Source organism: Condylura cristata, unplaced genomic scaffold (assembly GCF_000260355.1).
Source record: "Condylura cristata isolate star-nosed mole 26May11 unplaced genomic scaffold, ConCri1.0 scaffold00031, whole genome shotgun sequence".
Classification (NCBI taxonomy): domain Eukaryota; kingdom Metazoa; phylum Chordata; class Mammalia; order Eulipotyphla; family Talpidae; genus Condylura; species Condylura cristata.
In genome coordinates, this window is record NW_004567132.1 from 16,440,442 (window position 1) to 16,456,022 (window position 15,581).

The following is a 15,581-nucleotide window of genomic DNA, read 5'->3' on the forward strand; positions in this document are numbered from 1 at the left end:
AGGGGAACAGTGGGCAGGTCAGGAGAGGTCTGCCACGCCATGTGGTCTCCTCCAGGGGCAGGCGGGAATCGAACTCATGCGGAAGTGGCTTAAGCTTCTTTGTGCAGTGCTTTAACCCGCTGCGCCACCAGGGAGGGCCACTGTCAACCTTTTCTTACCTGAATAGTCACTAGTAGGCTTAAGCATTTATTGTCTGTCTTATCTGTATCAGAACTGAAATCCTTAATCCACTGAAATCGTATTAGTAGTTCTTTCCCACCAACTTCTAAACTGATTTAGAAATAAAAATCCTTTCAGACCCTTCCTGGTGGGACAGGGCGTTAAGTTGCAGCACTCTGAAGCTATCTGCAGCCACTACAGTACAAGTTCAATCCCCGGTAGGGAGGTGACCCATGTGGTTCAGCAAACCTCTCCTGTCTCACCCACCACTCCCCTCTGCAGTATATTTCAGTTAATCTGCCTGTTCTGCTCCCTAATCTGTCTATGGTGAATACTCTCACTCCCTACTGGCCTGTACCCCAGTTCTTGTATGTATGAATAAATAAACCTCCTTCTTCCCCCCCACTCCTCTCTTTCTCTCTTCCTTCTCCTTTTCCCCACCCCTCACAGGAGTATATGTTTTAAAGTCTTTAAAAATTGTCCTTTTACTGGGCCCTGGCAGAGGGGTTAAAGTCTCAGCATTATCAAGCTGTTGCCAGCCACTGCTTGAGTTCAATCCCCTGCCAGGGAGCTGACCTACATGGCGCAGCAGACCTCTTCTGACCCCCTCCACCTCCCACTGCTCCCACAGCAGTATTTTTCAGTGAGTCTGCTTATTCTGTTTCCCATTCTGTCTCTGGTGAATCCTCTCACACACACATACCCCACTCCCCCACCCTCCCGCACCTCTGGCCAACATCCCAGTTCTTGTATGCATAAATAAATAAATCTTTAGATATTATCTGCGATCTTTCCCCTCAGGTAATTTGGAGATTGTGAATGGTGTCAAAAAACACACTCGAGATGTTGGGTTGACCTTCCCAACTCCAGTTTCTAGTGAGGCTAAAGTAGAAGAGGATAGTGATGTGGCTTCTTGGTCAGAAGATAAGATAGAAGAGAAAATGCTCCTTACCAGCTATGTCGGGGACAGAAAATCAAGGAAGAACAAACAGAGGTGCTGTGAAGGTCAGTTTCTGATTCAGTTTTATAACAGGAAAACTTGTGAATTTTATGATGCTAAGATTCTTGGTTTCTGAATAACTGTTTTCCCACTTAACACCACACTGACAAATTTATAAGTATCTAGCACTGCATTTACATAGTTGTACCTGAGATTAAGCAGACTCTACAGCACCCTGGTGGCCTCAGATAGCTGCATTCCCTAGAGCACCTATATTATACATATCTCTCTGGTGAAAGCTAATTGGATTTTAAAAACTGAGAGATCATTCCTCATCCTTAAAAATTATTTCCTACAGGAGTTTCCTGGTTTGTTCCTGTGGAAAATGTGAAATCTGGATCTAAGAAGGAAAACCTACCCAACAAGTTTTATGGTCCTGGTATCGCCTGGTTTGCACCAATAACCAACACTAAACCTTGGAGGGAGCCACTGCGGGAACATAACTGGCAAGGGCAGTGTGTGGACAGCCACAGACCTCTGGCAGGGCCAGGCAGAGATCCACCAAGGCCATTTGTGAGAGCAACTTTACAGGTACAGTGGCACAGAATTAAATGTGGCCTTGTGTTTAAGGAGGAAGGAAAGGAGATAGCCAAAGAAGTTAAATCTGTGACTTGGCCTTCTGAAGTACAGTAATGTAGTTATATGTCTAGCCACAGCTTATTTGTACTCATTCTCATCATTAATCAAAGATTGCTTTACTGTTTAATCTAAATTGTAGCTCAACTTTGTATCTAGGGACAAAACAAGATAGGGAGGATGGTGTGATGCTGGGGTATGGAACGCTCTGGGAGCTTGATGTCAAACTTTTAAAAATTTCTTCCATTTTGCTTAACACAGCATTTAAAAAGAACCAGGTTTTTCTCTATATGTCCTTTGGTAGCTAAAAGAAATACTATTTAATGATATTTTGTTTGAAGGAAAATTTATGGGCCAAGCTCTATCCGGATCATCAATATTTGGAAAAGTTTTATTTGCATGATTTTAGTTCTTGGCTTATTCTAAAGGCCTTCATTTTATCCCTCTGATTTCCACTCTGGAACTCTCTCTCACAGTTTTAGATTCTTCTTCAGCTCTACATATTTTCTGTGCTATAGAAACAGGTTCTCCAAGTCTGTTGAGCTGTTACTGTTCTAAATCCTGAGGGAATAGACTACATCTTTAATGTGAGATGGGGGATATTTTTTCCTCATTAGGAATCACTTTGGCTACACAGACCTGATTTCATCTCTCGCTCTGGGGAGCGCATAAAGCGCTTGAAGTTAATAGTTCAAGAGAGGAAGCTGCAGAACATGTTACAGAGTGAACGGGAGGCACTGTTCAACACTGTGAGAGAATGGCAGTGCTATCGGGACCCCATGCACCCACTCTCTAAAAGAGGTAACTGTTCACTTCCTTCTTACTGGGTAGAAAGCAAGATCTGCTTCATGTTAAGGAGCACTGATCAACATGAGGTTACACGAACAGAAAGTGATTTTTGGTCACTTTAGATAGCAGAACCTGCCAGATTTAGTTTTCAGCATTTTGTGATCCAGATAAACCCCTTTATTCTTGTCCTGTCACTGCATCTTAAAAACAAAAATGTACAGTGAGAATAGTGTTTTTATGTACCAGCTCTATGACCATGAACAAGTGCTTTTCTTTAAAGATGAGCTGATTTCAGTCTTGTCTGCCTCATAGGGTAGCCATAAATAATAATAATAGATAATAACAATAGTACCCACACCACTTTTGTAGCCCTTGTGCAATGCCCAGATAATTTTTTCTCATTTAATGCTTATGACACTTGGCAAGATAGATACTTCTACTATCCCAATTTTATTGATGAGAAAAGTAAAGTAAAAAGACACTAAATACCTTGCCAAAATTATGCACCTAATCTGGGATGGGAAGCCAGGTTGGCTGGCTCTCATCTAGCTATATCAAGTATAAGATCTCAATGAAAAAAAAGTCAATACAATAATATATGGAAGCTGAGAAAATTGTATAAAGTTCCATGCAGTGTTTCAGCCTTACCTACAAACTAACAGTGTTTTGATTCAGACTGTCCAGTCTGTGCTGCAGTGTTGTGTCTCCAGGAACCTCATGCTGCAGTCACAGTTGCAATAGCCTAACCCTGGAGTTGGCCCTAAGCCATTACCCACAGCTGAGCACTGCCAGCTCAGGGTGGGGGCACAAAAACCAGGGTGGGGGCTCCTTCTTACAGACTTTGAGTGACACATTCTTTTTTTATCAAGTCACTGTCCACTGGAGTCTTTTTTCTCATGTTTAGGCTTCCTGGCTGCCCAAAAGAACAGACCTATTGGAAAGAAAGAAATGATTCAGAGGTCTAAACGGTAAGTCCAAAAGTCTAAGTGTACTTAAAAAGTATAAGTCAGGCTACCAGTTGTGAAAGAAGTTTCTCACTGATAATACTAAAAAAAAAAAAAAAAGGTCGGGGGGGACACAAATGACAAAGAATCCCAACTAGTTTGCATGCTCTCAAGTATCCAACAATATAATCTGTTAACTACAGATACCATTTGAGCATTAATTCAGTACCCAGAACTTACTCATCTTATCACTGAAAGTTCATATCCTTTAACCAATGTCTGTACACTAACCCACCCTTCACGTACACACACGACCACCATTTACTCTGAGTCTGAGATTGATGTCTTTAAGTTCCATGTGTGAGGTCATACTCTCTAATCTTTCTGTCTGACTTATTTCACTTAGCACTATACCTCTAAGATTCATCCAAGTTGTTGTAAATAGCAGAATTTCTTGTATTTTTATGGCTGAGTAGTGTGTGTGTTATGTTTTCTTACTCATTCATCTGTTGATTAGCAGTTTGGTGTTTTCGTATCTGGTGGCTATGAACAATGAGCACAGCGGTACAGTTGTCTCCCAGAATTGGAACGATTAGATCATATGATAGTTCTATCTTTAATTTTTTGAGGAACCTTGTTTTCTATAGTAACTATAACAATTTATATTTGTACCAGTAGACCTCAAGGGTTCCCTTTCTCCACCTATTGCCTAACATTTTGATAATAGCTACTCTTCACAGTTGTGAGGTGATAGCAGGTTGTGGTTTTGATCAATAGTGACTCTTAAAAGAAACTCGTCTTTGGTCTCTTGCCTGATTTCTACTGTTGTATTTTCTTCACTAGTGATCATCTCCATTGTGTATAAAATAGACTCGAGTTTCTCGATTGCTCTGGATTCCACTCTTCTTAGGGCTTTGATAGGAACTGGCTTCCCACTCAGGACTGCTGGCCTTCCAGCTTCTGTTCTTTATCTTCTCTAATTCTTTTTCCACAGACCCTCTCCATTGTTTTCAGTGTTTTTTTTTTTTTCAGATTATAGAAAACTGGAAAATAGAAATAATATCATTTATAATCCTTCCATCTAAACATAATTAACACTAGCCCTATTTCTGGTAGGTGTGGGGATTTTACAGAGACCTACACTAACACATTTTCCTCCAAAATTGTTGTTTATTATGTATGTATGTATGTATATGTGTGTGTGTATGTATACATACAAGTACAATATAGCCTGTTATATTTTGCTCAACATGTGAGAATTTCCCCATAGAATTAAAGATTCTTTTTATCATTTTTTATGCTTTATAATAATTACATTATATTCCATAATCTGTTTAATTTCTTTTTTGTTGCAAATTTAGGTTATTTCCAGTTGAAAAGTATTTAGTAAATGTACAATTGATCATATTCCTGTCTACTTAAAATCAGTGGTGCTCAGTCCCTGAGAGGTTTTCACATGGCTACAAGAGCCCCGCACAGTCTCCCATCCACATTCACTGCATCTGCTTTCTCTTGCCAGTTCTTCTTCTCTTCCTGTCCCCTTTCTGCTCTTAACTATTCTTCAAGATCTCCTTCAACATTACTCCTTTCTGAAGTCGTCCCTGACTTCCTTCAGAAGGAATAAGTTTCCCATTATTTGTATATTTGTACAATATTTTGTAGTTGTTGACTATTATGATACTTTATTTTCCCATTACTTCTCATGTGTTTAAAAATATAGTAGTAATATGTATTTATCTTATAATGAAATGATAGATTTTTGCTAAGAGTACAAACAGTTTACTTTTATCTCATTTCTTTCCCAGAAGTAAACACTTGTCAGGGTTTTATTGTGTTTTACTTACTTGTCTCCCCTTGTAGACCATGAGCACCTCAGGCTAGGGTTCTTTTGCTCAGGTGTTTAAGGGGAAACTGAGTGCACACAGGAACCCAGGCCTGTCTGAGAGGATCTGAAAGCCTTGAGAGCAGAAGAGTCAGGAAATGGGATAAGGGACCATTGCCTCTGTAATCTGGTAACCTTACTGCTTTGTTTTTCCCCTGGGACTGCTCCTAAGGATTTATGAGCAGCTTCCAGAAGTCCAGAAAAAGAGAGAAGAGGAAAAGAGGAGATCGGAATATAAGTCATACCGACTGCGAGCCCAGCTATATAAAAAGGTCAGTCCATCCTCAGTCTAGAAGGAGATTGATCATTTTATCAGGGGAAGGAGGAATTAGGGAAAACACATCTAAACTGTTTAAATTAACCACATTTGGGGAGGAAAACTTAATCTTGTAATGCATTGTATCACTGCTGATATTTGGAAAATAGTGACACATATGACTAAGATTTAAAATTTGAAATTCAAAAAAGGCAAATCTAATGTAAAGCACCATCCACACATCCATTTGGGTTGAAAGAAAATTTCTTACTTAGGAATCATTTTAAATATTAAAGTGGAATGTCCAACTCTATCAATTATGCCCTTGATGGGTAAATCATGTATCTCTAGAGCTTTCAAAGCAAACTGGAAAATTACCAAGTGTGACATAAGAGTTAGCACATGGAGAAACAGAGTCTCAAAGCTGCTGCTCCTTTCTGACCCAGTGGAATCTGGGTGCTGTAAGTTCTAGAACTTCATGGCCCATAGGACTTGCCACATCAGACTGGCTACTGCAGTGAAGGAGTCATACCCTTCAGCTGTGCTTGTTTCATTCTTAACCCCTGCACTTTGCCCACAGAAGACTCAAACAGCTGGAAACCAAGACGAGTTCATAGCAGACTGATGTGGCATTAGGGAACTGTTGCAGACCTCAAACCACTGTGGTTTGTCTCCATCACAAGGCCAGGGCTTTCATTGTGCTTGTGTATTTGTGCATTAATGGGTGCCTTAATCTAGCGGGATTATAGATTATCTGTATCTTTATAGAAATAATAGATATTGATTATAAATCGTCTTTCCTAATATCCAGAAGTATTTTTTCTATAATTACAATAGTTTCTAGATCTGAGGAAGATCAACAGGGTTGGGTAGACTACACTGGTCTCTTCAGTGTCATGTCTGGCTCAGGGAGGCTTCCTGACTGCCGTGGCGAGGGTATCTAACTTCTTTCCTGCCTTTGTTTTCTTCCACAGAAAGTGACCAATCAACTCTTGGGGAGAAAAGTTCCCTGGGACTGACCTAAGATTATTTTCCTCAGAGCCTTGGAATCATATTTTATCAACATGGAGAAGCACAACCCTTACTTTTATGAATCTGGCTTAATAAAACTTAATCTTCATCCATGTGTAATTAAAAAGTCATCTTCTGCAGTTTGGGGCACAGTGGTATTTAAGATTATTAATGGTTTGGTAGCAGTATTTTCTGTACAGTGACTGTGCCCTCAGGTATGTTTGCTATGATGATAATGACATCGTCTTTTAATTCTAGCTAAGAATAGGATCCTTTTTACATTTGTTTTTATACTTTTAAAAAATAAATAACTTCTGATTCATTTGTAGTAAAGCAAGCAGCAGAGGGTCGTTTCTTTCCCACCTGGATATGTGCTGACAGCTATGCAGTTCTCCCCTGCGGTTGGCCAGGAGCTTTATCTGAAAGCATTATTCAAAGAAAGTGGGCTTTGAGAATGAAATGTGGCCTGCCTTTTTTAAAAAAGATTTATTTTTGCATACAAGAACTGGGGTACAGGTCAGAAGTACAGGGAGTGATAGGGTTCACCAGAGACAGAGCAGGGAACAGGGAACAGAACAGAGAACAGAGCAGGCAGATCACCTGAAAGAAGCTGCTGAGGGGAGCAGCAGGCAATCAGGAGAGGTCTGCAGCGCCGTGGGGTCACCTCCCTGGCTGGAGATTGAGCTCATGCTGCAGTGGCTGCAGATAGCTGCTTAGTGCTGTGCTTTACCCTTATGCCACCAGGGAGGCCCTGAAATGTGGCCTTTCTTTAGAAACACAGCATGGGGAGGGTCCCATTGTGTTTTGTGAAGAAGGTTAGAGTACCCATCAGGCATGCTCAGAGACTCCTGGCAGAATCACACACACTTTGGGTCCAGAGCTGTCTCTTAACCTTGTTCCAGCTACCCCAAGGGTTTGCTTTGTAGTAGGGGGAGAAATCTACTAATCTTTGGTGAATTTTAATCTACCTCAGATCATTCAATATCAAACATGGGAGCAGTGTTTATAATGTGGACTTTCTGAAAAGCATGAATTAATAAATGTGATAATGCACTTTAAGCACTTAATCCTGTGGCTAGATTAGATTATAACAGGATTTTTCCCCCCTGTGACTTGGAATACAACTAAAGGGCTGAAATTGGGGTATTAGGGGGAAGGAGTTTTAAGCAGCCTCATTCTAAGTTCTGGGAAGTCCCAGAAGGGTAAGAGGCATAGATCCCACCCTAAAAGGCTGTATCAAAGAGCAGGCCCTGCCACCAGGCATAACTTAGTGCTTTCAAGTGATGCCAGTGAGGCAAACTTTCTGATCCAGAAGGGGACTATGAAAAAAGTTCAGAAAAAAAGAACATGATCCATCAGGTCTACTCTTAGCTTCTTCTCCTTTCTTGCTAGGCAAAAGTAATTAACCATTTCAGGTCAGATTACCAGTAAAACAGGAGGATTAATACCTCATAAGTCCACTTTCAGCTCTTAAATAGTGTAGTCTACATGTTTTGGCAAAAGTTACTACTCAGAATAAACAGAGTTGTCTAGAAACCCGGGTCTGCAAGTAAACCAGGGCAGGATTGAGTCTGATTAGAAATAACGTGTGTGGGGCCTTCCCTGGTGACTTAACGGATGAAACACAGCACTATGAAACTGTGCAGACGCTGCAGCACGAGTTTGATGCCCGGCCAGGGAGCTGACCTTCATGGCACAGCAGACCTCTCTGACCTACCCACTGCTTCCCTCAGCAGTATATTGCAGTAGATCCACCTGTTCTGCTCCCCACTCTGTCTCTGGTGAAAACTCTTGCTGCCCTTGCACCTCTGTCTTGTACCCCAGTTCTGTATGAATAAAATAAAATCTTAAAAAATAATAACAACATGTGTGATTCTCTTTAGGCCTAGGGCTGTGTCATCCAGCTACCTTCCCAAGACATTTAATTTCATGGCCTGGAAAACCACAGTGGGCAGCTGGCACATCCTAGAAGCACTGTGAGCAGGCTTCAGAATCCCCAGGTCAGTGAGTTCCCATTGTGACCCAGGCAGAAACAGATATGAGGGCCACCTGCTTTATCCTCTCTTAAGAGACCTGCATGAACACTGAGCTTTTAAGCATCTGCTGTGTCCTGCCAGACACGCTCCATTTTACTGAGCTTACCCAAGCAATACCCAAACAAATTTTTTTTAAAGATATATTTATTTATTCATACAGAGCTAGGGTACAAGCCAGAGATACAGGGGTAGTGAGAAGATTCACCAGAGACTGAGTGGAGAGCAGAACAGGCAGATCCACAAAGTACACCACTGAAGGGAGCAGGAGGCGGGCCAGGTGAGGTCTGCCCCACCATGTGGATCACCTCTAGGGCCGGGGATCGAACTTGCACTGAAGTGGCTACTGCCAGCTTACAGTGTTGCGTCCTAACCCATTGCGCCACCAGGGAATGAGGATCCACCCAAACAATTTGGCAATGGCCCCCATTATTTCCCTGAAATGCCTGTCAGTGTTTGGAGGGAACTGCATTCTAAACAGCAAGCATGGATGGGCACTCCAAGAAGACACCATGGCAGAGTGAAGTGCCTTGTAGCCCCGGTCTGAACACACCTCCTTGGGAATGCTACTACAAGTGCCTGGGAAAAAACAGTTAACGCCTCTGCCAGGTTTATTTAAATGGAAAACCTGAAAGACTTATTTTTTCATTATAATAGTATCTCCCCAGGAAATCAACCTAGGTATGATCAGGCTACAAAATCAAGCCCATCTTGGGCCTACCACCTCTCCCAGAACTTACCTTTTCCTAGAACTCAGGATGGTTCTTACTCTGCCCAGACAGAGCACCTCCCCAAAGCCACAGTCAGCCTTCCTTGCTACCACTCCTGAGTCCATCAGGATGCTCAGCTGCCACCCTCCAGTCGCACACACCCCAGCCCCTGTGCAAGACTTTGCACTAGAAGGGCTTTAGTCCTATGCCTGGAAAAACCTTGGACCTCTAGTCTTACTTTGTTTTGATTTTTGTTCTTGCACAGATTCAAGAAGCCCAGGCTCAGAATGAACCATTACCCTTAGGAGTTTTGATCTGTTCTGGATAGTCACACTTGAATTGCTTCTTTCCTATACCTAGTTCTTAACTAACCTAAGAAACTGTCTCCCTCTGTTCTCCTGAAGGTTTGACTCTAGCCTTCTTAGCCACTTTTGTTCCCAGAGGGCAACTTCTGTTTCTGCCACTCCCAGAAAAGGCCTCCACTGACACTGGAGTTTGTGGGGTGGGAGTGTATGAAGAAAACAGACCATTTTAGCTATACATTACAATGAATAATTATGGCCAGCCATTAGGAAGTTAAACCAAGTTGTACTGTTTGGAAGTTGAGTGACTTTTTTTCACTCTTTTATTGTTCTGTATAGTTCAATTATCTATATACAGTGACTGTACCAGATGGGAAAGCACAGTGAACAGAAATCCCCTGAGTGGGAGAAAACATGCAACTCATATGTCTGATAAGTGATTAATATCCAGAACACACAAAGAACTCCTAAAACTCAACCTGTTTATGTCATAAATGGGCAAAGGTTTGAACTGATTTTCCTCAAAAACAGATATGCAAGTACTTTCCACTAGCTCTATAATATGCATTTATCTGGTCACAGTTCTTCCATAGTACATCAAACTACCTCTGGTTCCTCAAAAGTCAGTTTTAAAAGAGAGAGGCTATTATTTAACTCATGTATATGAAAATGTCCAATATCTGTTTTTGTCTTTCTGGCTAAGCTTTACTTCACACAGTGGAAGTTGAGTAATTTTAACCTACAGTTTTAGTTTTGACACATTCGGTGTCATGAAGATAGATGTAAACAAAACATTTGGTAGATTTCAGGCTGAAGAAGTAGAAATTACACAGAAAGCTAAACACTCCACCCCACCCCCAAAAAAGCAGTATCATTTCTAAGGCAAGTACGAACAAAAACCTCCAGGGAAGAGTAAGGAGCCATACTTAAACTATGTAATTTCACTTAAGATAGACACAGAGTACTGATAGACTTAAACAACAGTTAATCACTTTGGAGGTTAGGTTGGAAAGGGACATGGCTCTCCCTGCCTGTGGCTAGCCCACAAGCAGGCCTAAACCTGGACAGCACGTTAAAGAAGTGGAAATGAGTGCAGAGGGGACTGTGTAAGGGCTTCTCCTTCTGGTCACAAATCCATAGAACGCTCACTCTAATACAGGTAGGGTCTTCTGAATTAGGAAAAAAAATCTCTCCTAACTTGTCTGGGGGGGGTGGTGTTCTACACACAACAAAAATCTTGACTTTGCCTTTTGTTTCCTGGCTCTACTCTGCATTCCCACAGACCCATAGAACCCAGACCACACCCCCAACTCGGAAAGAGGCACTTTCACCCCCTCATGACCTCCCCTCTGTTATCTCTCTAACATACACACCACCACACAACCACGACCCCCTCCCCATCTCCACACACACACATGCAGCCATCAACATCCCAGTGGCCACAGTTCCAGGCCCATGGGCATCAGTATGACTTGAGTGTCAAACATCTGCTCATAGCAGGAAGGTTCCTGAGGCCTCTCCTACGATTGGGGTTATAGGGGTACCTCCCTACATCCTCCTCTAGGCAAGGACACACCCTCGATAAGATAGCAGCTCTCAGTAAAAATCTCTTCACATCTTTGCTCTCTCCAAACCGTATTGCCCCTTTTGCAATTTATAAATTTACTATTTAGTAGCATTTAGTATATTTACAAAATTGTGCTACCACCTCCTTTATCAATTCTGGAACAATCATCATTCCCCCAAAAAACCTCATTAACGTATCACCCCTTTTTCTACTCCACCCAAAACCTTTTACACTTTCTTGATATCTATTTTAGATTTTTCACATTTTGGCCTTAGATCTCATGTAAAATTTCTCAACTATCCTGTATGGTGATGAGCAGAGCCCCGGATCATTTCCAGTTACCCCTGTCCCCTTTCCTGACCCCAATTAACCCAGACTCCCTATCTCCAGTGCATAAGCAGATACATTCTCTAGTGTCACTTTGCACCTCTGTGTGTGTCCTTCAGAAAAGAGCCACAGAAACTGTTGGCACTGAGTATGGATTTGGACTGCCAGGTGGGCCTGGCATCTGAGCTCATCACTGCCCTCACTGTGGATGCCGGACACTTGGGAGCAGACTTCTCAGCCTGAGCAGGAGCAGAGACCCAAGAGGCCACTGTCATGCTGCATTTAGAAGTAATGGTCAAGGATTAATCCTCACGTTCTCATATGATCTGTAGAACAGAATAAGCTTTGTATTCACTTTTACTTAGCTCAGTTCCAGGAAATACCTGACTGCAAGTTGAAACCTAAGTTAAGTAGCAGGGACTAAATAGCAATAACTGCCATATGAAAGGAGGATGAACGGCTTCTTCCCAGCTCACAAGTCACCTTTGCAACCCAGTAATCCCACCTCACCTGAAAAGTAAAGGAATTAACAAACAGGATGGGTGGGCAGGGATGGAACATGCGGCAAAGGGAAAGAAGAACGAAGATCTCAGAGTAGAAAGAGTTTTAGTTCATTGAAAGTAGAAGAGGCACAGTGTGATTGGGGCTTGAGTACAGGGCATTGGAGCAGTGGATGGACAAGCCCCAAAGTTGCTTTTGAATATTCAGGAGCAGCAGCCCTGCCTCTCTAGGAAGCCTCCACTATGAGTGGGTTGGGTACCCAAATGAGCAGATACATTCTCTAGCACCAGTATGACCCTTCAGGAAGCTGGTCACATGAGTCCTTACACGTAAGCCTTGGTCTCTCAGTCCGAGTGTGCATCCTGGTGGACTTCGCCAAATTGCCTAAAATGAAAAACACCGTGTTGAAATTATCATTCACTAAAATACTTAAAGGGTAAGCACCAGTGTTGTCCTCCCTTACATAAACACAGCTCAGTGCCTTATGGAACTCCTGAGGGACCAGCTGACAGGTCCAGGGAAGCCAGTGAGACTGCAGGAGAGGCTGGAGACCACCTCTGAATGCCATGCTGGTGAGGCAGCCGAGTCTCCATCAATAATAAGGAAACAAAAGTCACAAATCAGGAGGGCAGTGGGCATGGTATACAGGACACTTTAAGAGGTGACTTGCATGGGTGAGTTTTCTGAGGGCCAGGTGAAGGCAAAAGGGCAACAGGTCTGGATAAGCTGGTGGTCAAGGGAGGTTGCACTGTGGGTGGCAGTGACAGGGGTAAAGGAGGCCAGATGGAGCAAGGAGGGAGTTAAGGCCCAGGGTCCTGGGCAGCAAGACATGAATGTGCCCTCCCCGTGGACATGGCTGACATGTCTTCACTGGGGTGAAACGTGCCTGGACAAATCCATTTGGCAGCACAGTACCTGGCCTGTGACCTGCTGAGCCTTCAGGTGAGTTAATCTGTGAACAGAGGACGCTGCCAGAGTACAGAGGGTGCCCAAACTGCAGTGTCACAGGAGCCAGGCTGGGAGGGACCCAGGACTTCCTTGGTCCTCACAGGGATGCAGCATGCTGGTGCTGAGAGGGCTTGGCTCACCCTAGAACGGAACTTTTGCATGGGAGGCCCAGTGAGAGGCTCTGGGCCTTAGGGACACACGCAGTTCCTGTGATAGCAGGCAGGGAAGGGCTGTGTATGCCACACAGGTATCAGCCTCATCTACTTATATCAGCCTTGAGGGATGAAATGGTCAGGCCAGGGTCTCCTGAACACTTGGGGACAGAGGCTGGGTCCCAGCTGTGGCAGGGAAGGGAAACTGGCCACTCCCATTTGCTCTCCCTGGATGCCCACACACCCAGCCTCCCGTCAGGCATGTTGGGGTCCCAGCACTGACATCCGGCCAGCGAGGTATGGCTGTGTCTCCGTACGTCTAGCCCATTCTAGATCCACCTTGTCCCTGGAGTCCTCCTTCCCCTGCAGCAGACACCTCGAGGCCAGAGCAGATGGATGGCCTCACTGGCCCCGGTCTTTCTCACACTCCTCATGCTCCTTCCCCATGTGGCCCTGTCTGAAGCAGGGCCACTCTCCACATCCATCCTTCTCATGGATGCTAGCAGATACACACACAGCACTGGAAGAAGCTGTATGTTGTTTCTGCTTTGCTTTTGTTCCTCTGCTTTTGTTACCTCAAAGCATGCCTGACCAGCCTGCTGGAACATATATAAGTCCCGCCTCCCTGCCCCCCAAACCATCCCATAACATGTGAACAAGGCGAGTGAGACGAAAAGCGCCGCCCGGCCATGTGCACCCTAAATTGTTGACCACGGCCTCATGAGAAAAAGAAATGTTTATTCTTATCTTGTGGTTGCTTTTGTATGTAACATCTTGCAGCACTGAATACCCGAAACAGTGCGAACCCACAGGCCTGCGTGGAGCAGTCACCGGCACCATCTGACATGAGCCAGCAGTCAACTTTCATTGTGAGTCACACAGACTTTAAGCTTGCTTGTTATTGCAGCAGACTAAGCCACGATGGGCAGGTCTCGGCCCCCTCCCTGCTTCATCTTGGAGACGTGAGCAGAGGGAAGGTGGTATATAAACTGAACTATAGGCACAGCAACTACCCTCCAGGATAGGGAGGAGAAGTACTGGCATGTCCTCTGGAAGCCCATGTGCTGGTAGAGGGCCAGAGCAGAGTACTGCAACATGGAAGTACTGAGGATAACTACACTGTAGCCCTGGTCCTGCCCAAACTGAAGGACAGTCCTGACCAGGGCCTTGGCTATCCCACGGCCTCGGTGCCCCAAGGCCACACAAAGGTGAAGCAACTGCAGCTGCTCCTTCCTCAGGGCAGGCTCCGTCACAGGCAGAGCACCCACCATGCCCACCACCTGCCCCTCACACTCAGCCACCCAGAAGCAGGAGCCAAGCTCACTGAAGTAGGATTTGGTGATATCAGACATGTCTGTGCGCAAAGACATGTCTTCAAACTCAGTCCAGGGGTATTTGGCAAAGAACCGCAGGGCAGCAAGGAGAGAGAGGTTGGCCAGAAGGGCCAGCAGCCAGGAGCCGGTGATCAGGAATACAGCCAAAGGCACCCCAAGCAGCAGCAGGATCATTCGGGGAAGTTTCAGCATATGGCAGAAGGTAGTGGGGGCGTGCTCTTGCACCCCCTGTGAGAACAGTTCCAAGATCCTCTTTCGATCCCTTTCTTGGTATTTGCGGATGTGATGAGCGTAAGGAGCCATGGGTGACGCTGCACAGATTCTGGGTCCACGATAGGCTCTTGGAGTCACAGCGTGCCTGCCCAGCTACCCTGGGAAAGAGGAAGCCAGGTGAGTGCACCCATCTCCTTCCTCCCGGAATATGTGAGGCCCTATTTAAGGTTTTGTGTCTCTGGCCCTTTTGCCCAAAAGGAAGTAGACCACAGAGCCTGGAGGTGTTGGGCCAGAAGACAGTTATTTCTTCCTGGCTCTGCCCCTCTCTTGAGTAAGAGGATAAGTAAAACATGCCCTCTTGGGTAGTTCTGAGAATTTAATAAAATGCCTAAGCTGCAGTCTATAAGGTGCCCTCACTTCCTTCCTCTTCTCTTTATGGCTCTGGGTTTATTTTCCCTTGGTAGTAGCCAGATCTGCTGTGCATTACATCTCCTCCCTCTACTAGGAACATCCATTGCAGAAATCCTATGTTCCCAAGCCAAGTTTCAGCAAAGGTCCATCCCCCTTGAATGTGAATTTTAGGCTACTGAGTTGACTTACAAGCCAAATACCTGAAATAGCCCAGATTGAGAATCGGGGGATAGAGAGTGTGGAGTCCAGCCACCTGCTAGCACTGTCCTTCCACCCAAGTCCTCTTACCTGCTACCACGGAGCCTTGACTGTCCAGGGTGGCCTCAGCCTCCAGCCAGCATCCTGCAGAGACTGTCCAGGGCCTGCTCCACCTCCAGGGACCAGGCTCTGGACACAGCCTCATTGGCTGACTCAGACATTTGATAATCATAAACCCCAGGGTCAAGGAGCTGGGTTAGGGCCACTC

At 44.5% G+C, this 15,581-nt stretch overlaps 2 protein-coding genes across 2 annotated transcripts in view; one reads left to right on the top strand and one right to left on the bottom strand.

Annotated features, from left to right (window-relative positions):
• Positions 1-6,726, top strand: part of ALMS1 (Alstrom syndrome protein 1) — a 113,105-nt gene extending 106,379 nt beyond the window's left edge. Inside the window, exons 19-24 of the mRNA XM_012731576.1 lie at positions 961-1,164; positions 1,458-1,690; positions 2,353-2,536; positions 3,429-3,492; positions 5,523-5,622; positions 6,581-6,726. Of these exons, the coding sequence (XP_012587030.1) occupies positions 961-1,164; positions 1,458-1,690; positions 2,353-2,536; positions 3,429-3,492; positions 5,523-5,622; positions 6,581-6,625 (830 nt within the window). The 3' untranslated portion in view covers positions 6,626-6,726. The remainder of the gene's footprint in view (positions 1-960; positions 1,165-1,457; positions 1,691-2,352; positions 2,537-3,428; positions 3,493-5,522; positions 5,623-6,580) is intronic.
• A 7,342-nt stretch (positions 6,727-14,068) lies between these two features.
• On the bottom strand, positions 14,069-14,794 carry LOC101631844 (putative N-acetyltransferase 8B). The gene has a single exon (XM_004691361.1). The coding sequence runs from the start codon at positions 14,792-14,794 to the stop codon at positions 14,069-14,071; it is 726 nt and encodes a 241-aa protein (XP_004691418.1).
• Positions 14,795-15,581: the final 787 nt, after the last annotated feature.